The sequence below is a fragment of the Kogia breviceps genome, chromosome 1 (genome assembly GCF_026419965.1).
Source record: "Kogia breviceps isolate mKogBre1 chromosome 1, mKogBre1 haplotype 1, whole genome shotgun sequence".
Lineage (NCBI taxonomy): Eukaryota > Metazoa > Chordata > Mammalia > Artiodactyla > Physeteridae > Kogia > Kogia breviceps.
Window position 1 is genome coordinate 66,384,193 of NC_081310.1, and position 23,309 is coordinate 66,407,501.

The 23,309-nt window shown below is 40.5% G+C and overlaps 1 protein-coding gene across 2 annotated transcripts; it reads left to right on the top strand.

Annotated features, from left to right (window-relative positions):
* The first annotated feature begins 534 nt into the window (after positions 1-534).
* On the top strand, positions 535-10,815 carry PPP1R15B (protein phosphatase 1 regulatory subunit 15B). 2 transcript variants are annotated; one of them, XM_059044915.2, is made up of 2 exons: positions 535-4,757; positions 7,982-10,815. In XM_059044915.2, exons 1-2 carry the CDS (start codon positions 2,850-2,852, stop codon positions 8,201-8,203), a joined length of 2,130 nt encoding a protein of 709 aa, XP_058900898.1. In that variant the 5' UTR covers positions 535-2,849; the 3' UTR covers positions 8,204-10,815. The 2 variants fall into 2 exon arrangements, with proteins under 2 accessions (XP_058900898.1, XP_066889535.1); XM_067033434.1 differs by lacking the exon at positions 7,982-10,815 and adding an exon at positions 7,129-7,512.
* The last annotated feature ends 12,494 nt before the right edge of the window (positions 10,816-23,309 follow it).

Genomic DNA, 23,309 nt, shown 5'->3' on the forward strand with positions numbered 1-23,309 from the left:
TATTAATTTAAAAATAATAAACCCATTACATGTTAACATAAATAACACTCTTAATGAAAAAATATTTTTTTCAAAACAAAAAAGTCTAGCAAGAAGAGTGGCATTGTTTTACATTTTTTCCCAAATGTCTGTAATATCTGGCTTTATAAAAGACATCTAGGATCTCATATCTCCTTTTGCATTCAGTCTGTTGCCAGATCCCATTTCATGTGTCCTCTAGAAGGTACATGTCCACTATATACTCATAAGAAAATGAGAGTTAAAAAGGAAAATAGGGCTTCCCTGATGGCGCAGTGGTTAAGAATCCGCCTGCCAATGCAGGGGACATGGGTTCCAGCCCTGGTCCTGGAAGATCCCACATGCCGTGGAGCAACTAAGCCCGTGCTCCACAGCTACGGAGCCTGCGCTCTAGAGCCCGTGATCCACAACTACTGAGCCCGCGTGCCTAGAGCCCGTGCTCCGTCACAAGAGAAGCTACCACAATAAGAAGCCATGCACCGCAACAAAGATCCAACACCACCAAAAATAAAAGCAAATAAATTAATTTTTTTAAAAAAAGGACAATAACAGCTTAGTATTATCATGAAAATATTTCTGACCTTGAGGATCCTCTGAAAGGTTCTTAAAATGGATCCCCAAGGGTGCCCAGACCATACTTTGGGAACTACTGGCATACAGCCCTCAAGGAGCTGAGCAGCAAGAGAGAAGAACATTTACAGGGATATATAGTGTGGTGGTCTAATAGAGTATAACAATATAATTTTGGGAAGGTCAGCAAAGACTTCAAGAAGGTGTTGCCATTTGAGTTGGACCTTGAAGCATGAGTAGGTGTATAACAGAGGAGGTGATGGCTTTCTTGGCTGAGGAACAGCGTGAATAGTGGCATGAAACAAGCCCAGTGTTCCTAGAGTGTAACCTGCATGAAGGGAAGTTACTGAAGAGAAGGCTGGAAAAGTATAGTGGAAGGACAGACTGTACAGAGCCTTTATTCTGCAGGTGATGTGAAACAATTGTTAGCTGCTACATAACAAATATTAGCTGATGTTTGTGCCCCTACTCTATCTAGGGTAGGCACGATATTAGGAATTTAGTTCACTCAACAACCCACTGAAGCTTTGAGTATTTAATTTGCATACTTGGATCTCTTGGTCTATTATTAAACTGACTCCTATTATTAATACATTTTTTCTGAAGTTCTGAAGTTCTTAAGATTGTAAATGAGATATTTCCAGAGATATGGATAATAAGATAAAAAGGGGTAAACCACAGAAATCGAGGACCTCTTAGTTTCCTAGAAAGAAGTGGCTGTTCTCTGAACAGTCCCAACAAAGAGGAGCAGCTGGCTTCCTCCTGGCTCCTAAAAGATCTTACTGCTGTCCCCAGTGCTCAAAACTGCTACACTCCCTTGGTAACAGATACTTGACTTCAGAGGTGTTGATTAAAAATTTTTAGCAGAAATAAAGAAATGGACTAAGACCAAACTCACAAGAGAGAATCAAATGTAGCAACAAAGATTATGAGACATAATTTTTTCAAAGGATAATGGTCTGTGCTTCCTTCTTTGGGTGTTGTATCCTGTGGTTCTGTGAGCTCAGGATACAAATATGACTTGAATATGACTTGAATGGGAAGTATAAAAGAGAGTAAACAGTTCTGGGGGCTCCATTTCTTTCCTCCTCTGTGACTTCAGTTTGACCCACCAAGGGAACTGTCTAACAGGGACACCACCTGAGAAACATGAGTTCACTTTTTTATGAGACATATGTGGGTTGGATGCTGAAAGACCTCAAAGCTAGATCCTAGGTAGAGCTAAACCGTTGGTTAGAAACCCTAAAACCTAGGGGGCAGGAATACATAATGATTCATTTTTCACTTAAGACTTATTAATCACTCCACATTACTAATGTTAACACCAGATATGTATCTACACAGCATTTCCCAACTTTTATTATACTAAGATCTTAGGTTGATGATCTGCTTAGCACTCAACAACACTGGAACCCCAGTGTTGCATAGATATATGCAAGTCTAAGATATCTGTATACACTTGGGTGTGTATTAGGCCATTAAAAGGCTTCCAGGGAATTCTCCACCTCTTTAAGCCGCTCCCTTTGGCCCAAAGGGCGGGGAGGAGGGGCTGGACGGGGGCTGAATGGGGGCTGGACCTGGGCGGTTTCCTAGGCGACCGCCGAGCAGCAAGTGCGCACGCGTAGAGCCTGGGCTCGGCTGATGCAATCTCCCTCGCGCGAGCTGCGTCTACCGAGAGTAAGGAAGCCGACAAGGACCTGAACGAGGCCAATCAGCGGCCACAAGGAAGAGTGCAGAAAGGCCCGCCCGCCTGATCCTGCGAGTGACGTTCTGCGGCCCTGAGCTGGTGGCGTAGCCGTCCGCCACCCTTCGTCTCGTGCGCTTGCCAGGAGGCGTCCTGCCTCGGCGCTGGCCCTGCAGCCATTTTGAGCTTCGCTTCCACCCGTCCGCCGGCCCAGCCCTTCCGGGGTCGCTTAGCTCAGGGGCTTTTCCACGATCTGTCTCGCCTGGCAAGTCGCCGCCGCAGCGGAAGGGCTCCTTTCTATGTTGGAGAGGGCTGGAGAGGACTAGGGCATCTCCTTTCCGCCAGGATGGATGTCGCCTCGGCCGCCGCGTCCTGTGCCCGCCGTTCCGGACTGTGGTCTGCCGCCCGCGGCCGAAGCCGCTCTCCTCTGTGGCTCTTCTATTGGCCCGGGGATCGGCCAGGGGCATCAACTCCGCCGCTGGGCAAGGCTGAGACTCTGTAGGCCTTTTGGAGTTCCTCCCGGCCGCCCGCCGCTGAGCTCCGCGTTCCTCCCTGAGAGACTGTCGAGAACACGGAGATGGAGCCGGCAGCAGACGGATCGCGGGAACGGGCCGCCCCGCGGGCGGACTCCCGGTTGTGGCTGCCCTTCTTCTTCTCTCGGCGCTCGCGACCAGGCACTTCCAAGTTCCCCGCACCTCCTGCCCCGGAACACTCCGGGGATCTCAAACTGTCTGCTTGTCCCCCGCCTGAGGCTCGGCGCAGCTCGTGGATGCAGCTGCTTTCCCAACTCTTCGCGCCGCTCCCCGGCTTGCTTCACAAGCTGCTGATCTGGAGCCAGCTTTTCGGTGGAATGATTCCGACCAGATGGCTAGATTTTGCTGGAGGCTACAGCGTGCTGAGAGCCCTGAGGGCCCGGGAGGAACCCGGCGCCCCCACGGCGCCGAAGTCTCTGAGTTCGCTGCGGCTCGACCCCTCGGCTGACGCGGCCGCCGTTCCCCTCGATTGGCTAGAGGAGGGCATCCACTGGCAGTGCTCGTCCCCAGATCTAGAATTGGAACTTAAAGCCAAGGGAGGAACTTTGGACTCCGCAGCCCATGCTTTTCTCCTAGGTCAGCAGCTGTGGGGAGTGGAGCTCCAAGCCAGTCTGTTCTCCGGCCGAGAACTTGGCCCTTCGCCCTCCGGGCCTCTCAACGTTCAGAGCTTAAGCAATGGCAACGTCGTCTCCTATTTGCTGAGCCCCTCCTATATGGACTGCCTGCCCCGGGTAGAGCTGAGCTATCAGAGCAGCGTTGGAAGTGGCGAGCTGGTCGATTTCCAGGCGCTGAGCCCAGAGAGCGGCTGCCTGGATGAGGTCCCGTCTCATCCCCAGCCGCTCAGCGCTGAGATGGCTTGCGCCTCGTTGCAGGGATGTGCGCCTCTCTCCAGAGAAGGGCTGCCCGAAATCCACCATCTTCGCATGAAGCGGCTGGAATTCCTTAAGCAGGCCAGCAAGGGCCAAGCGTTACCCACCCCTGACCAAGATCATGGCTACCACAGCCTGGAGGAGGAGCACAGCCTGCTCCGGATGGATCTGAAGCACCGCAGAGATAGTGCAACACAGTGTGTTCCCGCTGCTGGAACCGTTCCCGGCACCGCTCAGGAACCCACTGAGGAGAAAAGAGAATTGTTGACTAAAGAGGTTCCCCCTGCTTTGGAAAGACAGGGCCCCTCGGAAGGCTGTCTATCTTGTGAGGTTCCTACAGAGCAGGAGCCTGGAGAGGACCAAGTAAGTGTAGTTGACTCCTCAGACATAGACGATGACCTTCCCATTTCTGCCAGACCAGCCTGTAGCAACAAATTGATAGATTACATTTTGGGAGGTGCAGCCAGTGACCTGGAAACAAGTTCTGATTCAGAAGGTGAGGATTGGGATGACGACGCTGAGGATGATGGTTTTGATAGCGATAGCTCACTCTCAGAATCAGACCTTGAACAAGACTCAGAAGGGCTCCACCTCTGGAACTCTTTCTATAGTGTCGATCCTTATAATCCCCAAAACTTCACAGCAACAATTCAGACTGCTGCCAAAAATCTTCCCAGAGACCCTTCTGACTCAGAGACGGATTTGTCTGACAGGTCTAATCTAGAAAATCCTCCCCGGACTGCAAGCCTTCCTGAGTCTCCTGACCATAATTCTGGAGAAGAAGATGACTGGGAATCTAGTGCAGATGAAGCAGAGAGTCTCAAACTGTGGAACTCTTTCTTTAATTCCGATGACCCCTACAACCTTCTAAACTTTAAGGCTCCTTTTCAAACATCAGGGAAAAATTGGAAAGGCTGTCGAGACTCAGAGAGGCCGTCTGAATCTATTGTGGCCATTTCTGAGTGTCACACCTTACTTTCCTGTAAGGTGCAACCGTCAGGGAGCCGAGGAAGTGAATGTCCAGACTTGGTACAGGGTGGGGTTCTTTCTGGAGAAAGACACACACATATCCAGAGAAAAAAGGTTTGTTTCTTTCTTTTAACATGCCTGATAATTTGTATTGCCTGTTCTGATGTGGTTAAGGATATCAGCATGACTTTCCTGGAGGCATAATAGTGCATATTTTTGAGGAAGGACTGCAAGCTCATAAACTTGGATTGAGAAATGAGCCTCCCCCCCACCCCCCACTTCTCTCATTAGAGTGTTGTTCCTGTCTGAATTGGAGGTGCCATTGTATAGATGTTAGCTCCAAGGTGCTGTTTTTTGGATTGGCAGCTCTGGGCTGTTTTTCTCCAAGCTTCAACTTTTCACTTTTTTTTTAAGAAACAGAAAAATTAAACCTTGTGTGTACACGATTTAATTCTGGAGATTGAGAAGGTTCTATTATAGCCATAGAGTTTTAAATGGTAATAAATGTGGTGTTTGCAGACACTTAGTGTTGTAGTTACATGATTAACAGTGTCTTCATTCCTGTCCGTTAGAACCCAAAGGGATGATGGTACCAAGTAGCAAGTCATATTTGGTTGTTTGCCATGAAAGAAAATACTAATTTCAGTATTAAAAACTTTTGGACATTTCGGATTTTGATTGAGTCAAAAACAATACAGAAAATAGTGTTGCCTTTTCTTGAGAAAGCAGTACTAGTTATTATTGGCCAGCTACAGGTTAATAATCATTTGTAACAATGATGGTCACTTACATGGTTTTCTTGAGTAGTTGCTTCCTATTCCCAGGCTAGTCTTAAAACTTCATGGAGCATTTTATTTTACTCTTTCAACACATTGTCAAGTTAACCTTATTTTGGGAGTCTTTTGAATTGCTTTTTTTTTTTCTCTATTGTTTATTCAGCTGAAGTTATTAATTGGAGAGTGCTGTCCCCAAACACACAGGGTATCTTTTATTGTGAACGGAAAGTTTCTTCAGTTAACTCTACTTATATTTGGAAAGAGAAAGGTGTAGGTAAATTATTATTGACCTCAGATTCTGCATCATCAAAGTTTCAAGTGGAAAGAACCATCCACTGGCTCCAAATGACCAGCTTAATACTTTGAAACTCTTCCAGGGGTAGAAAATGTCCCTAAATGGTGGTAATCTTATGTCTTAGCCGTAGAAGCAGAATAAGGCATATTAAAAATTAAATTTCAGTTTACACTTTTGTAAATGCTGTCATCAAAGAGTTTTCCTCTGTATTTTTGAAGGGTCCCTGACAAAATGACCTATTTAGTGAATAGATAAGAAGCGAAGTGGGGCAATGGAACGAGCGCTTGGCACCTGGAGACCTTTGTTCCCCACTCCTCAGTAGTTAGGACCAAGAGATTTGGGAAGGCAGCCAGAGCTAGGAAGTAACTTGACCTCTCTTGGCTTTGATTCACTTATTTATCTTATGGAAGTAGTAATAACTATTGTATGAATTATTGCACGGTTTAAATGAGGTGAGTAGTTAAAACTCATAGTTGCCTTGCCTTTAAAATGGTAGCTGTTTCTTGTTCAGGGACCTCAGGCCAATCTCATGCCTCATTTTAGCTTGCTCATTGAATAAGACTGAGATGAGTCAAGTAGATGTGTCTCAACTATGACTGTGAACTAGAAGCAACATTTATAAAAGATTATGTCTGAGGTATGGTAAATTATTTATAGCCTTTGACTACATGCCATTCTTTAGGTATATGGGAATAATGGATAGTGCCTACTTCTTAGAATGAGGCTTTCAGATCTGGGAGTTTAAAATGTTTTGTATCATGGCATAACATTGTGCAGATTGTGGAGCCAGACTCAGGGTTTGAATCCGTATTGCACCCATAGAAGCTGTGTGATTTGAACAGGTCAGTTAACCTACCTACCTTGATTTCCTTATCTGTACAATGGAGATGATAGTAATACATACCCTATAGGGTTGATATGATGATTAAGTGAGATAAAAATTGCTAAGTACTTTGAAAAGAGCCTGGCATATGATAAACATTATATAAATGTTTGTTGTTGTTATTTATCTTGGTGACACAATGAATGAGTAACACTAGAATGCAATATCTTTTAAGGTATTACATACCTACTAATTGTCCTCGGGGGCATTCCTTGGCCTGATGTAAAGGGAATGAAAGTAGTAGGTCACACTGGGATTAGCAGATGTAACTATTGAACATATTTTAAAACAAGTTTTTAGTTTTGGTGTTTGATATCTTAAAAAGAAACTTCTATATTAGAAATTAAGTAGGGATTAAAAGGGACTGTCACTCTATGTGATCATGTATATTGTAATATTCTCAATTTCATGTATATGTAGTGATAGCATATTGAGGAGGAATACAAAGAGGGTTTTTATCTTAACTACAGTCTCTCTTTTTTTTTTTTTTTTTTTTTGCGGTACGCGGGCCTCTCCCGTTGCGGAGCACAGGCTCCGGACGCGTAGGCCCAGCGGCCACGGCTCACAGGCCCGGCCACTCCGCGGCATGTGGGATCTTCCCGGACCTGGGCACGAACTCTTGTTCCCTGTATCGGCAGGCCGACTCTCAACCACTGCGCCACCAGGGAAGCCGTACAGTCTCTCTTATAGTAACATAACTTTAAAGATGTGTTAATTTTTCTGCAGTTTGTTTACTAAGTAACTCTTATGTATTCTTATTACAAAAGTAATAATATAAGAATAATACTACATATTTATGATTCAAGAATTGGAAAGCACTGAAAAGTGAAATATGTTTTTGGAAAAAGGAAGAATAGAAATAAGTGAGATCTTGTTAAAGCTTTTGTGTTGTAATAAAAGCATTGACTCCAGGAATATATTTCTGAAATGTTTTGTTTGGAAACATTTGTCATTTGTAAGAGTATCACAGAATTGATTTCTCTAAAGATTAAAAAAAGTAAAGATTAATAACATCTGGAGAATTTCACTTATCCATTTGGATTCATTTTTAACACCAAAACCAGGAGGGGGTAGTCTGGGGTTCACCGGATAATGGATGGGGGATGGGACTCAGTGTGTGTGTGTGTGTGTGTGTGTGTGTGTGTGTGTGTGTGTGTTGTGTGTGAGAGAGAGAGAGAGTGGGGGGATGGGACTGTGTGTGTGTGTGTGTGTGTGTGTGTGTGTGTGTTGTGTGTGAGAGAGAGAGAGTGGGCCATTTGCCCACTGTTTTATTCAGGTGCCGTCTAGTCAGTTAGAACCCTTCCTTCTTTCCTCCCTCCCTCCCTTCATTCCTTCCTTTTGCTTCTGTTATATTTGAGATTAAAATTAGTCTATATCTTTATAGGTAACCTTCCTTGAAGAAGTTACTGAGTATTATATAAGTGGTGATGAGGATCGAAAAGGACCATGGGAAGAATTTGCACGGGATGGATGCAGGTTCCAGAAACGAATTCAAGAAACAGAAGACGCTATTGGATACTGCTTGACATTTGAGCACAGAGAAAAAATGTTTAATAGACTCCAGGAAATGTGCTTCAAAGGACTTAATGTGTTTGAGCAATGTTAAGATGATGTGACAGCCTCTGGCCTTAGCAAACACTACCTCTTACTTGAGAGGTTTCTTTTAAAAACAAAAATTGGCAGCTGTCCTTTGACTTTTTTCTTAGAGGATGTGCAACTTGGATCCAGTGACCTAGTTTAATATATATTTTTTTGCAACATATCCCACTCAGAAATATACAGGTTTGGAGCCAAGCCCTGAAAATGAAGGATGAGATGGTGTGATTTCTAATCCTCCTTTTTTGTTTAGTTAGATTTGTTTTTGAATGTTGTTTGCTTGCTGAAGTGAAAAGGGGACCTCTTAAGGTGTAATTTTGCACTTTGAAAACTTATTTTCTTGGGAAACAGTATTTATAGGGTTTGAAGCCCATTTTTCATTCTAATTTAAATTACGTGTACCTGTCTAAAAACTTTGGGCTCTTTTTTCCCTCCGAACATTCTGAAATTAATGGGCTGTTATGTTTTCTCTATATTTTTTTATTTTAGTAGTTTAACCCTTCTACTTCAAGGCTAAGAAAATAATCTTGTATATACTACCAACTTAAGGTACATTATCTTGTGTCATCGTGTTTCTTTTTCTTTCTTTCTAAAAATGACTGGTTGAAAATGTGTGGTGGGTTTTTATTTCTAGATTAAGCTCTATCTAGGATATTTCCAAGGACTGCCATAAAATCTATATGTGCAGTACTTTCTGTTACATTGGGAAAGCTGCATATTTCTGCCAAATTTTAACATCTGATATACTTAATTTCTCTGCAAACTCTTTTTTGAAGAAGGTTCTGTATATGTTATTATAGTTCCCACTTGGGTGGTTCTTTGTGTCTTCAATAGGTAAAAATTGTTGTAAGAGACTCCAGAAGTAATAATTGCATCATAGTTGCTTTTAAATTTAAAAGCTTAGAATTTTCCTAGGATGAAGATAGGAGACATCTCAGAGCAATTTGGTCTTGTTGTATATGCTCTCAAAAGAAAACCAGTGTTATTAATATGCCTCAGCACCGTCACTTTTAAAACCTGTCAGGATGGCATCATGAACTTGGAAATGGGCAGTTCTTAATTTTCCAGTTTGAAATGTAAAATGTAGACTTCAGTCAATATCCAACTTTATTGTGTTCTCCTTTTTTAATAGAGAAGTAATGGCAAGGCCTATAGTTTCAGGAAAGAACTATAGATTTAACGAATAGAAAGTCTTAATATCTTCAGCCCAAAGTTTACTTTTGTTTTTTTTTCCACTTGAAAAAAGCCAATATCTTTAATAAACAAAAGTGACAATGTTCATTTTCCAAAGCAAACCACAAGCAAAAAACCCACAAAAAACTAAAAAGAAATGAGATTTTCCAGATTTACCTTGACCAGAGTTTACTTTTGAATCAAAGTTTTTGCAGTGACTGATTGTGTTTGGTTTATTTAGCTAGTTCTACATGGTGTGCATTTGTTAGGTTGAGGGAATGTTAACCAACTCCTTAATGGTCTATTTTTGTTTCATGTGCTTCCTATCACAGGTAATGGAAAACATGAATAGAATAGATGACCTCTTAATTTTGAACTTGTTTCAGAGTGGGGACAAATTTTTCATCAGAAGTGCTTGCAGGGTTACTACCTCAGTTTATAATCTACCTGGTCATTATTTTATTTGTTTGGTTTGCTCTAAGAACTGCCTCTAGTGTTAATATGTATATATATGTGTATATATATATTCGTACGTAAACACACTGAGAGTACAAGTAAAAGTCAAATTTTTGCAGAGCCCTTCTTCAATGTGGTTTGTGCCCCTGCATTTTAGGTAATCACAGGGAATGCATTTATAGAGTCTGGTATAACAACATGGAAATAAGCTAAGTTTCAAACACCAGCTGTATCAGTTGGAAAGAAGGTGTCACTTGCCTTAAAAAGAAAACTTTGAAAATGTCTAGGCATTCTTTTAAAACCAGACTGAAGTATACTGTTTTCAGAGACTTAGGTTGTGTTTTGTGTTTCTGAAATCTTGCACCTCTGCATATATGAAAATGATGAGATATCTTTACATTTACTGGATTTTGGAGAATTGTTCCCTTGAGATTCCAACCTCACTACCAAATATGTAAAAGCTTGGTGAAGAGTTCCCCCATTTACTACCCTCCTTTAAAAGAAGTGATCAGGTGGTGATAAGGACAAAAGGGACCATTTTAAAGTTGGACAAGGGAAGAAACAGAATTCTTACCAGTTTCATTCCGATTCTAGTTGTTAGAACAAAGTTAAACCTTCAGTCTTAAGATCTTTGTAAGTTTTAACTGAACATTTTACACACCTAAAAGTTTTGTGATGGTGCTTTAAGTATCAATGTAGCATATGAAAGGCTTTGTACAGACAAGTAAAATTTCCTTTTCTGAGTGTTCAAATGTGATAACACCATCTCGTCATCTTTAACTTGAAATCAAAGCTATCAGATTTTATTTTTTTATAATTTAAGGAAGGTGAAGTTAGGGGACTAGAAGACATCTAAATTGGCTTCTACAGATCCAATGATTTAAATGTAATCAGTTTGTTGGGACTTTATAGCTAAAAGTATATTTGTGTATATAACTGTTAAGCTAATCTGTAAATTGTAATAAATATATTTGCAATTTTTAAATGTTACAAGATATTTTGGTTCAATTTTATATTGTATGTTACTTTATTTTCAGTATTACTGAGCAGGATTTCCAGAATTAAATCAGGTGTTTTTGCAGAAGCACTATAAACTTTAAAGGTGCTGCACAAATTTATGTGGTTTAAAAAGGTTATATGACATGAAAATTACACCACAGCTAACTGAAGCGGAAGGAATGGTAAGGGGATAAATATAATTGTAAACCACATTTTGGTATTAGATAAAAGAATTTAGTTCTTAGCGTATGACATGCCCTTCTTAGAGAATGGGGGTTTGATTCTAAAATTGGCCCCAGCTATGTATTTCTTCTGCAAAGAAAACAGTAAAATTGGGGGCTTCCCTAGTGGCGCAGTGGTTAAGAATCTGCCTGCCAGTGCAGGGGACATGAGTTCAAGCCCTGGGCCGGGAAGATCCCGCATGCCATGGAGCAACTGAGCCCGTGTGCCACAACTACTGAGGCCCTCATGCCTAGAGCCCGTGCTCCACAATGAGAGAAGCCACCGCAATGAGAAGCCCGTGCACCGCAATGAAGACCCAATACAGCCAAAAATAAAAACAAAGAAATAAAGTTATTTTTTTAAAAAAAACAGTAAATAATATTCACAGAAGCAATAAATTCATATTCTGGAATTAGCATAGTGTTTCTACTAAGTATCAGGGAATTCGGTTTCTTTATTTTGTGCTTTATTATTAATGATAGCCATGGTATTTGTAAGTCATAATGTTATCTCATGATATTGAATAAATGTGATGGTAACATCAGAAAAAACAAACTTCTTATCCTGAAAAAAAGACATTTGGGCTATAGCAAGCCTGTTCATGGACTAAGGCATAATAGTATTCTTAATTTAGGCATTTGGATCTTCCAAGCTAATGAAAAATTAGTAGAGGTGTATTTCTGAACTAGAAGGAAAGAAATTAACATTTAGTTGCAGATAAATCAATGTTTAGTACAGATTGGATTGATGGCCCAGGTTATACTTCTATTAACATCTTGGGGTTAATTTAAGCATTTTTGGCTATGTCTCCCCAGGAAGGGGAGAAAATATAATAATAGTCATGTTTACACCAAGCCAGATTTATTGTTATGACTATCCTGATATCCCTGTAGAAGTTGTGCTGTGTTTCTTTTTTGTTCTACTTTAATAGAAAGTTAAAAGCAAATATTTAATTGCTGACCTTAGAAATTTTAATAGTTACACACAGATTTGGGAGTTTGTTGGTCTCATTTGGAGACTTCCTTTGGACCCTCCTTTATGTACCTTTTAAAAATAAAAATGGAAATATTCATTTTTATCTCATGTTATTTATAAAAGTAATGTAGAGATATAAAGACATCCTGGTACATTCTAAAGAATAAGTAAGTTGCTCAGCATACCTCTGAGCTAAGAGAATTTCTTTTTATGTGCATGAAGAGGTTTTGATATTTCTTCATTCAACTGATTATGACACGAATGTTGGCTATTTGGAATATACCTACATTGTTTCTTAGGATTCTTATGGACTTAATTGAATGCTTTGGTCAATACAAAAAACCAGTCTTTTTCTCCCTGGATTTGCTCCATTGAGGCTAAGTTTTTATTGGTAATTATAACTTTAAAATACAAAGGCAGCATGATATCAAGCTCTGCAAAAATAGGTATAATAAATAGGATAAATAGATCTAACCCTGCTCACTTTGAGGATTCATACAAGACCGATAATGCTTTCAATTAATACATATTAGTGACAGTTTTGACATCAGGGAAGTTAGAAATAATTTTACACGTGGAATGGAGAACACAGTGGAGGTGGTAGTACTGTGTAACTATTTGAGCCACATTATTGTTTTACCATTGGCCGACTCCTTAATTTCACCAGGGAAAGATAGGGGAAACTAGATTTATGGAAAGTGGGTTGCTTGACCCAGGGAGAGGATACCCTGGAGATCTAATGAGAACATAGGTCTAGAAAGCTGAACTATAAGCGAAGACGCTTTGGAGTGATTTTTCAGATTTTGTTCTTTAATCCATTACCCCTCCCTTTGTCTCAGTACTATCCTTTTCTTCCACTTTCCTCCTGCCTTTGTTTGCTGAACATTTTATTTTCACTACTGTTTCATAGATCTTTACCTAGAAGAAGAGGGATGAGGACTTTCACAGCAAAAGAACAGCACAGTTGCCAGAGATGTGTTCATTAGCGATACTATCCATCAAGAAGACACTTATTGCACATTTCTCCACCATAATGCTAGGTTAATATATACACTGAGACTGGATTAACTTTAAGAAATATCCCAAAGATGTTTAGGGTCAAAGAAAGAGGTGGTACTAAAGCTGGATTATGCTGCTTTGAGGTAAGCCTGTTTTTCTTAATGGGCTTCACACATTGGCTTTGAAGGCAGAAACCAGACAGAAATCCCAAAAGAATTTTGAAAAAGGCTCATCTAGATATATGTTCTGGAATGGTTTTTAAAAACAAATTTCATCATGAGAAGACGGTTTGGATCTCAAACATCATCTCCAAGAGACCTCTGCCCACCCTACCCTCCAACCCTTTTTTCCCACTATCTTTACCTTTTAAAATTATATTCACAGCCTAGGACTGTTGTTGGCACATTATAGATAGTCCACAGATATTTGTTGAACGAGTTAATAACTTTTCCTAAAGTGAGTTCCCATATAGCCTTTACTGAGAGCTCATCAACACAGCCATATCTGATTAGAATCCAATGTGCCTCAGCCGTAGATGATACGGAATCACAGAACTGAAGGGTCCTTAGGGAGAAGCTGTAGTAAGCTCTAAATTTGTAGAATGTAATTACAAATTTCAATTGTAATTGAAATTTGTGCTTAGGGATACCACATCAATTAATTTGAGTGTCATTAACAAGGTGCATGTTAATTTATGAAGTTAATATGTGAGCAAATCAGCTGAGACCTTTCTTTTCCAGAATTAAAGAGTACCAAAGTATTTTTCCCACCACACCAGAAGTTTCAGTTCTACTCCTTTCTCTGCAGGTTGGCTTTGAGTTTCTAGAGATGCACTGTTGATTCCACCAGATGGCGTGACTTGCCATCTCAGAGTGCCTGACAGATTTCTTTTATTACTAATCTGATGGCTGTTGCTTGCTTAGAGGTCATTCCCTTGGTGTATAAACAAGATGGCAACTGCCCTGCTGTGCCCATTCTAGGCCTGCCTGGCCCATTGTGACTCTACCTTTTGGTGGTAACTACCCATCAATGGGGGCTGTTCCTTATGGGATAACCAAGATTTGTATTTGAACACAAATAAATGAATTGATTCTTCCTGATCTACATGGAGGAATAATAAGATGAATATGACGATTTAGGAGATTGGAGGTGAGATATAGGAGGCTGATGTATGGATATTTGCTGGGGTTTTGTATTAGGGTTTTTCTAGTTAGGGTTTTATCTCACTTAACTATTTGTTCAGCATTCAGTTTTCTATTGCATTCCTGTGCATCAGGGCAGTCATTCTCAATGAGAGGAGAGAGGGTGCCACATTGCTCGGAGCATGGGGACTCGTGCCTGATTACAGAATTATACATGCAACTGGTGTGGCAAGAGGAAAAGAGCCTCAAGAACTATTGGTCTGGGGTTTGTGCTGGTATTACCTGTTTCCCTCTTAGAGCTAGTAGCCAAGGCCAGGTGGATATCCAGGACTGCTCTTTGGTAGGTTTGGTATTGGCTCCAAGGGGCTGCTCCGATCTGCTTCCAGGTGTGCAGAATGGAGGCCATTACATGTTTGCATACAATTTTCCTGTGCCTGCAGTGACTGAGGCACCTTTCAACTGTATTATTGTGGTGCTTTTCCTTTCTTTTGTTTCTGAGTAGGGAGGGTAGGTGTGTTTTTGTACTTTCAGGAATTTACATGGGAGTTTTTTGTTTGTTTTTTACTTATGTTTGCCATATTTTCTAGATATTCACCTCTGAACAGATTCCCTTCCCCAGGACAACCTACTGAAAGTCACAGCTTGATTGGCCTGGGGGTGTGTGACCCAGTACTGCCTGAGAGATGGCAATACTTTTAGAATAATATTGAATTACAGAAGAAAAGTCCTGCTGGGAAGTCATAGGGTTGAAGCAGGTGCATATTGTTGCAATTAATTTCCCAGGTTGTTCCAGATGGGATGACAGTTACCTTAGCTAATGTCCCTTCTTTTTCCCTTTTTCTCATTCAGTCATTAAAAAATTAAATTGATTTAAACTAAACAAAAACAGCAACAGCAGTTCACCCATTTCTCCCACCCCCACCTTCACTTAGTCTCTGGCAAAAACCAATCAGTTATCTGTATCTTTGAGCTTGTTTTTGTTTGTCCAGTTGTTGTTGTTTTAGATTCCACATATAAGAGAGAGTATACGATATTTGTCTTTGTCTGACTTATTTCATTTAGCTCAATGCCCAAGAGGTCCATCCAGGTTGTCACAAATAGCAAGATTTCATTCTTTCCAGTGTCCCTTTTTACCCCTTTCATTTGGCATAGACCCCCCTCAGGGTCCCTTGAGAATATTTACCTTCTGTCATCAGGTTTCATTTACCCTCTAAAGGCTTCCCTGATGACTCCATCTCTACATCCTCAGAACTCATTATTGTGTTTTTCAGTATCACAGCGCCCTGTACATGTTCTTATCACTGTTCATCACATTGAATTGTAATTGTGTTTGCAATTCCATTTCTTCCTGTAGATTGTCACCTCTTTGGTGGACAGGTCATCAGCACAGGGACCAGAATGTCTTAGGTGCACAGTATACTTTTCTTTAACTCAGGTGACAAGTTCCAGAGCTTCCTTCTCCCAATGAATAGGTTTCCCTACCCCACACAACGGTTGAAATTTATTAATTCAAATTAATTTAATTGCTTTTGTTTCAGAGAAGCAAATAAATGTGTGAAAAGTAATGTAATCTAATGTAAACATTTTTATTTTTAGCACTTGAGATATTTTTGAGAATCTAATATTGCTAGTGATGACTTTACACCTAAGGTTTTAAATCAGTTGATGTTATGTCTTCATTACTGATCTTTCAAGTGATAGCATGAGGCTTATTAAAATTAGATCAGTGTTATGAAAGGCCCTTCTTCATTAGGCAGGGTATCATTCGTATCCAATTTGCCTGGTTAAGGACTTCTTTTTTTTTCAATCAGCTTATTGAGGTATAATTTACATATAATAAAATTCACCAATTTTAAGTGTAAAAACAGAGAGTTCAATCTGTCGCTCCACATCCTCACCAGCCTTTCATATTGTCAGTGCTCTGGGTTTTGGCCATGCTAATAGGTGTGGAGTGGTGTCTCATTGTTGTTTTACCTTGCATTTCCCTGATGACATATGATGTGGAGCATCTTTTCACGTGCTTATTTGTAATTTGTATGTTTTCTCTTTTTTTTTGGATTTTATTTTATTTATTTTTTTACAGCAGGTTCTTATTAGCTATCTATTTTATATGTATTAGCGTATATATGTCAATCCCAATCTCCCAATTCATCCCCCCCCACCCCCCCCCCACTTTCTCCCCTTGGTGTCCATACGTTTGTTCTCTACATCTGTGTCTCTATTTCTGCCCTGCAAACCAGTTCATCTGTACCATTTTTCTAGGTTCCACATATATGCATTAATATACAATATTTGTTTTTCTCTTTCTGACTTACTTCACTCTGTATGACAGTCTGTAGATCCATCCACGTCTCTACAAATGACCCAATTTCGTTCCTTTTTTATGGCTGAGTAATATTCCATTGTATATATGTACCACTTCTTTTTTTTTTTTTTTTTTTTGGTATGCGGGCCTCTCACTGCTGTGGCCTCTCCCACTGCGGAGCACAGGCTCCGGACATGCAGGCCCAGTGGCCATGGCTCATGGGCCCAGCTGCTCTGTGGCATGTGGGATCCTCCTGGACCGGGGTACAAACCCGTGTCCCCTACATCAGCAGGCGGACTCCCAACCACTGTGCCACCAGGGAAGCCCTGTACCACATCTTCTTTATCCATTCATCTGTCAATGGGCATTTAGGTTGCTTCCATGACCTGTCTATTGTAAAAATAGTGCTGCAATGAACATTGGGGTGCATGTGTTTTCTTGAATCATGGTTTCTCTGGGTATATGCCCAGTAGTGGGATTGCTGGGTCATATGGTAATTCTATTTTTAGTTTTTTAAGGAACCTCCATACTGTTCTCCATAGTGGCTGTATCAATGTACATTCCCAACAACAGTGCAAGAGGGTTCGCTTTTCTCCACACCCTCTCCAGCATTTGTTGTTTATAGATTTTCTGATGATGCCCATTCTAACTGGTGTGAGGTGATACCTCATTGTAGTTTTGATTTGCATTTCTCTAATAATTAGTGATGTTGAGCAGCTTTTCATGTGCTTCTTGGCCACCTGTATGTGCTCTTTGGAGAAATGTCTATTTAGGTCTTCTGCCCATTTTTGGATTGTGTTGTTTTTTTTAAATATTGAGCTGCATGAGCTGTTTATATATTTTGGAGAATAATTCTTTGTCTTTTGATTCATTTGCAAATATTTTCTCCCATTCTGAGTGTTGTCTTTTTGTTTTGTTTGTAGTTTCCTTTGTTTTGCAAAATGTTTTAAGTTTCATTAGGTCCCATTTGTTTATTTTTTGTTTTTATTTCCATTACTCTAGGAGGTGGATCAAAAAAGATCTTGCTGTGATTTATGTCAAAGAGTGTTCCTCCTATGTTTTCCTCTAAGAGTTTTATAGTGTCCAGTCTTACATTTAGGTCTCTAATCCATTTTGAGTTTATTTTTGTGTATGGTGTTAGGGAGTGTTCTAATTTCATTCTTTTGTATGTAGCTGTCCAGTTTTCCCAGCACCACTTATTGAAGAGACGGTCTTTTCTCCATTGTATATTCTTGCCTCCTTTATCAAAAATAAGGTGATCATATGTGTGTGGGTTTATCTCTGGGCTTTCTATCCTGTTCCATTGATCTATATTTCTGTTTTTGTGTCAGTACCACACTGTCTTGATTAGTGTTGCTTTGTAGTATAGTCTGAAGTCTGGGAGCCTGATTGATTCCTCCAGCTCCGTTTTTCTTTCTCAAGATTGCTTTGGCTATTAAGGGTCTTTTGTGTTTCCATACAAATTGTGAAATTTTTTGTTCTAGTTCTGTGAAAAATGCCAGTGGTAATTTGATAGGGATTGCATTGAATCTGTAGATTGCTTTGGGTAGCATAGTCATTTTCACAATGTTGATTCTCCCAATCTAAGAACATGGTATATCTCTCTATATGTTTGTATCATCTTTAATTTCTTTCATCACTGTCTTATAGTTTTCTGCATACAGCTCTTTTGTCTCCTTAGGTAGGTTTATTCCCAGTTATTTTATTCTTTTTTAAAAATTTTATTTATTTATTTTTGGCTGTGTTGGGTCTTCGTTTCTGTGTGAGGCCTTTCTCTAGTTGTGGCAAGTGGGGGCCACTCTTCACCGTGTTGCATGGGCTTCTCACTGTCGCGGCCTCTCTTGTTGAGGAGCACAGGCTCCAGATGCGTAGGTTCAGTAGTTGTGGCTCAGGGGCCTATTTGCTCCTCAGCATGTAGAATCTTCCCAGACCAGGGCTCGAACCCATGTCCCCTGGATTGGCAGGCAGATTCTCAACCGCTGTGCCATCAGGGAAGCCCATTTTATTCTTTTTGTTGCAATGGTAAATGGGATTGTTTCCTTAATTTCTCTAGAGTTTTCATCATTAGTGTATAGGAATGCAAGAGATTTCTGTGCATTTATTTTATATCCTGCTGTTATCCTGTATTAGCTATTAGTAGTTTTCTGGTAGCATGTTTAGGATTCTCTATGTAGAGTATCATGTCATCTGCAAAAAGTGACAGTTTTACTTCTTCTTTTCCAATTTGTATTCCTTTTATTTCTTTTTCTTCTCTGATTGCTGTGGCTAAAACTTCCAAAACTATGTTGAATAATAGTGGTGAGAGGGACAACTTTGTCTTATTCCTGATCTTAGAGGAAATGGTTTCAGTTTTTCACCACTGAGAATGATGTTAGCTGTGGGTTTGTCATATATGGCCTTTATTATGTTGAGGTAAGTTCCCTCTATGCCTACTTTCTGGAGGGTTTTTTTAATCATAAATGGGTGTTGAATTTTGTCAAAAGCTTTTTCTGCATGAGGTGATCATATGGTTTTTCTCCTTCAATTTGTTAATATGTTTTATCACATTGATTGATTTGCATATATTGAAGAATCCTTACATTCCTGGGTTAAACCCCACTTGAATGGTGTATGATCCTTTTAATGTGCTGTTGGATTCTGTTTGCTAGTATTTTGTTGAGGTTTTTTGCATCTATGTTCATCAGTGATATTGGCCTGTAGTTTTCTTTCTTTGTGACCTCTTTGTCTGGTTTTGGTATCAGGGTGATGGTGGCCTCGTAGAATGAGTTGGAGAGTGTTCCTTCCTCTGCTACATTTTGGAAGAGTTTGAGAAAGGTAGGTGTTAGCTCTTCTCTAAATGTTTGACAGAATTTGCCTGGGATGCCATCTGGTCCTGGACTTTTGTTTGTCGGAAGACTTTTAATCACAGTCTCAATTTCAGTGTTTTTGATTGGTCTGTTTATATTTTCTATTTCTTCCTGGTTCAGTCTTGGAAGGTTGTGCTTTTCTAAGAATTTGTCCATTTTTCCAAGGTTGTCCATGTTATTGGCATATAGTTGCTTGTAGTAATCTCTCATGATCCTTTGTATTTCTGCAGTGTCGGTTGTTACTTCTCCTTTTTCATTTCTAATTCTATTGATTTGCATCTTCTTTTTTTTCTTGATGAGTCTGGCTAATGGTTTATCAATTTTGTTTATCTTCTCAAAGAACCAGCTTTTAGTTTTATTGATCTTTGCTATTGTTTCCTTCATTTCTTTTTCATTTATTTCTGATCTGATCTTTATGATTTCTTTCCTTCTGCTAACTTTGGGGTTTTTTTGTTCTTCTTTCTCTAATTGCTTTAGGTGCAAGTTTAGGTTGTTTATTTGACATGTTTGTTGTTTCTTGAGGTAGGATTGTATTTCTATATACTTCCTCTTAGAACTGCTTTTGCTGCATCCCATAGGTTCTGGGTCGTCGTGTTTTCATTGTCATTTGTTTCTAGGTATTTTTTGATTTCCCCTTTGATTTCTTCAGTGATCTCTTGGTTATTTAGTAGTGTATTGTTTAGCCTCCATGTGTTTGTATTTTTCTACAGATTTTTTTCCTGTAATTGATATCTAGTCTCATAACGTTATGGTTGGAAAAGATACTTGATAAGATTTCAATTTTCTTAAATTTACCAAGGCTTGATTTGTGACCCAAGATATGACCTATTCTGGAGAATGTTCCATGAGCACTTGAGAAGAAACTGTATTCTGTTGTTTTTGGATGGAATGTCCTATAAATATCAATTAAGTCCATCTTGTTTAATGTGTCATTTAAAGCTTGTGTTTCCTTATTTAATTTCATTTTGGATGATCTGTCCATTGGTGTAAGTGAGGTGTTAAAGTCCCCTACTATGATTGTGTAACTGTCAGTTTCCCCTTTTATGGTCGTTAGCATTCGCCTTATGTATTGAGGTGCTCCTATGTTGGCTGCATAAAGATTTACAATTGTTATATTTTCTTCTTGGATTGATCCCTTGATCATTATGTAGTGTCCTTCTTTGTCTCTTGTAATAGTCTTTATTTTAAAGTCTACTTGTCTGATATGAGTATTGCTACTCCAGCTTTCTTTTGATTTCCGTTTGCAAGGAATATATTTTTCCATCCCTTCACTTTCAGTCTGTATGTGTCCCTAGGTCTGAAATGAGTCTCTTGTAGACAGCATATATATGGGTCTTGTTTTTGTATCCATCCAGTCTATGTCTTTTGGTTGGAGTATTTAATCCACTTACATTTAAGGTAGTTATCGATATGTATGTTCCTATTACCATTTTCTTAACTGTTTTGGGTTTGTTATTGTAGGTCTTTTCCTTCTCTTGTATTTCCTGCCTAGAGAAGTTCCTTTAGCATTTGTTGTAAAGCTGGTTTGGTGGTGCTGAATTCTCTTAGCTTTTGCTTGTCTGTAAAGGTTTTAATTTCTCTGTCGAATCTGAATGAGATCCTTGCTGGGTAGAGTAATCTTGGTTGTAGGTTCTTCCCTTTCATCACTTTAAATATATAATGCCACTCCCTTCTGGCTTGCAGAGTTTCTGCTGAAAGATCAGCTGCTAACCTTATGGGGATTCCCTTGTATGTTATTTGTTGTCTTTCCTTGCTGCTTTTAATATTTTTTCTTTCTATTTAATTTTTGATAGTTTGATTAATATGTGTCTAGGCATGTTTCTCTTTAGATTTATCCTGTATGGGACTCTCTGCACTTCCTGGACTTGACTATTTCATTTCCCATATTAGGGAAGTTTTCAACTATAATCTCTTGAAGTATTTTCTCAGTCCCTTTCATTTTCTCTTCTTCTTCTGGGACCCCTATAATTCGAACGTTGGTGCGTTTAATGTTGCCCCAGAAGTCTCTGAGACTGTCCTCAATTCTTTTCATTCTTTTTCTTTATTCTGCTTTGCGGTGGTTATTTCCACTATTTTATCTTTCAGGTCACTTATCTGTTCTGCTTCTGTTACTCTGCTATTGATTCCTTCTAAAGAATTTTAAATTTCATTTATTGTGTTGTTCATCATTGTTTCTTTGCTCTTTAGTTCTTCTAGGTCCTTGTTAAATGTTTCTTGTATTTTCTCCATTCTGTTTCCAAGGTTTTGGATCATCTTTACTAACATTATTCTGAATTCTTTTTCAGATAGACTGCTTATTTCCTCTTCGTTTGTTTGGTCTGGTGGGTTTTTTACCTTGCTCCTTCACCTGCTGTGTGTGTTTCTCTGTCTTCTCATTTTGCTTAACTTACTATGTTTGGTGTCTCCTTTTTGCAGGCTGCTGGTTCATAGTTCCCATTGTTTTTGGTGTCTGCCCCAGTGGGTAAGGTTCTTTCAGTGGGTTGTGTAGGCCTCCTCATGGAGGGGACTGGTGCCTGTGTTCTGGTGGATGAGGCTGGATATTGTCTTTCTGGTGGGCAGAACCGTGTCCGGTGGTGTGTTTTGGGGTGTCTGTGAACTTCTTATGATTTTAGGCAAGCTCTCTGCTAATGGGTGGGGTTGTGTTCCTGTCTTGCTAGTTGTTTGGCATAGGGTTTCCAGCACTGTAGCTTGCTGGTTGTTGAGTGGAGCTGGGTCTTAGTGGTGAGATGAAGATCTCTGGGAGAGCTTTTGCCGTTTGATATTACATGGAGCTGGGATGTCGCTGGCGGACCAATGTCCTGAACTCGGCTCTCCCACCTCAGAGGCACAGACCTGACACCCAGCTGGAGCACCAAGACCCTGTCAGCCACACAGCTCAGAAGAAAAGGGAGAATTAAAAAAAGAAAGAAAGAAAAAAATAAAATAAAGTTATTACAAAATAAAATTTTTTTAATTATTAAAATTTAAAAAATTAAAAAGTAATTTTAAAAAAGAAAGAAAGAAGAGAGCAACCAAACCAAAAAACAAATCTGCCAATGATAACAAGAGCTAAAAACTATTTTAAAAAAAAATAGGCAGACAGAACCCTAGGACAAATGGTAAAAGCAAAGCTATACAGACAAAATCACACAAAGTCCACCACCTCAGTTTTGGGATGATTCATTGTCTATTCGGGTATTCCACAGATGCAGGGTACATCAAGTTGATTGTGGAGATTTAATCCGCTGCTCCTGAGGCTGCTGGGAGAAATTTCCCTTTCTCTTCTTTGTTGGCACAGCTCCTGGGGTTCAGCTTTGGATGTGGTCCCGCCTCTGCATGTAGGTCGCCTGAGCGTGTCTGTTCTTCACTCAGACAGGACGGGGTTAAAGGAGCAGCTGATTTGGGGGCTCTGGCTCACTCAGGCCGGGGGACAGGGAGGGGTATGGAGTGTGGGGGGATCCTGTGGCAGCAGAGGCCGGCATGACGTTGGACCAGCCTGAGGCGCGCTGTGTGTTGTCTGGGGCAAGTTGTCCCTGGATCATGGGACCCTGGCAGTGGGGGGCTGCACGGAGGTGTGGATAGTGACCTGCGCTTGCACAGAGGCTTCTTGGTGGCTTCAGCAGCAGCCTTAGCGTCCCATGCCCGTCTCTGGTGTCCACGCTGATAGCCATGGCTCGCGCCGGTCTTTGGAGCTTGTTTAGGCGGTGCTCTGAATCCCCTCTCTTCGTGCACCCCGAAACAGTTGTCTCTTGCCTCTTTGGCAGTTCCAGACTTTTTCCCAGACTCTCTCCCGGCTAGCTGTGGTGCACTATCCCCCTTCAGGCTGTGTTCACACAGCCAACCCCTGTCCTCTCCCTGGGATCTGACCTCTGAATCCCGAGCCTCAGCTCCCAGCCCCCACCAGCCCCAGCGGGTGAGTAGAGAAGCCTCTCAGGCTGGTGAGTGCTGGTCGGCACAGATCCTCTGTGCAGGAATCTTTCCACTTTGCCCTCTGCACCCCTGTTGCTGCGCTCTTCTCCA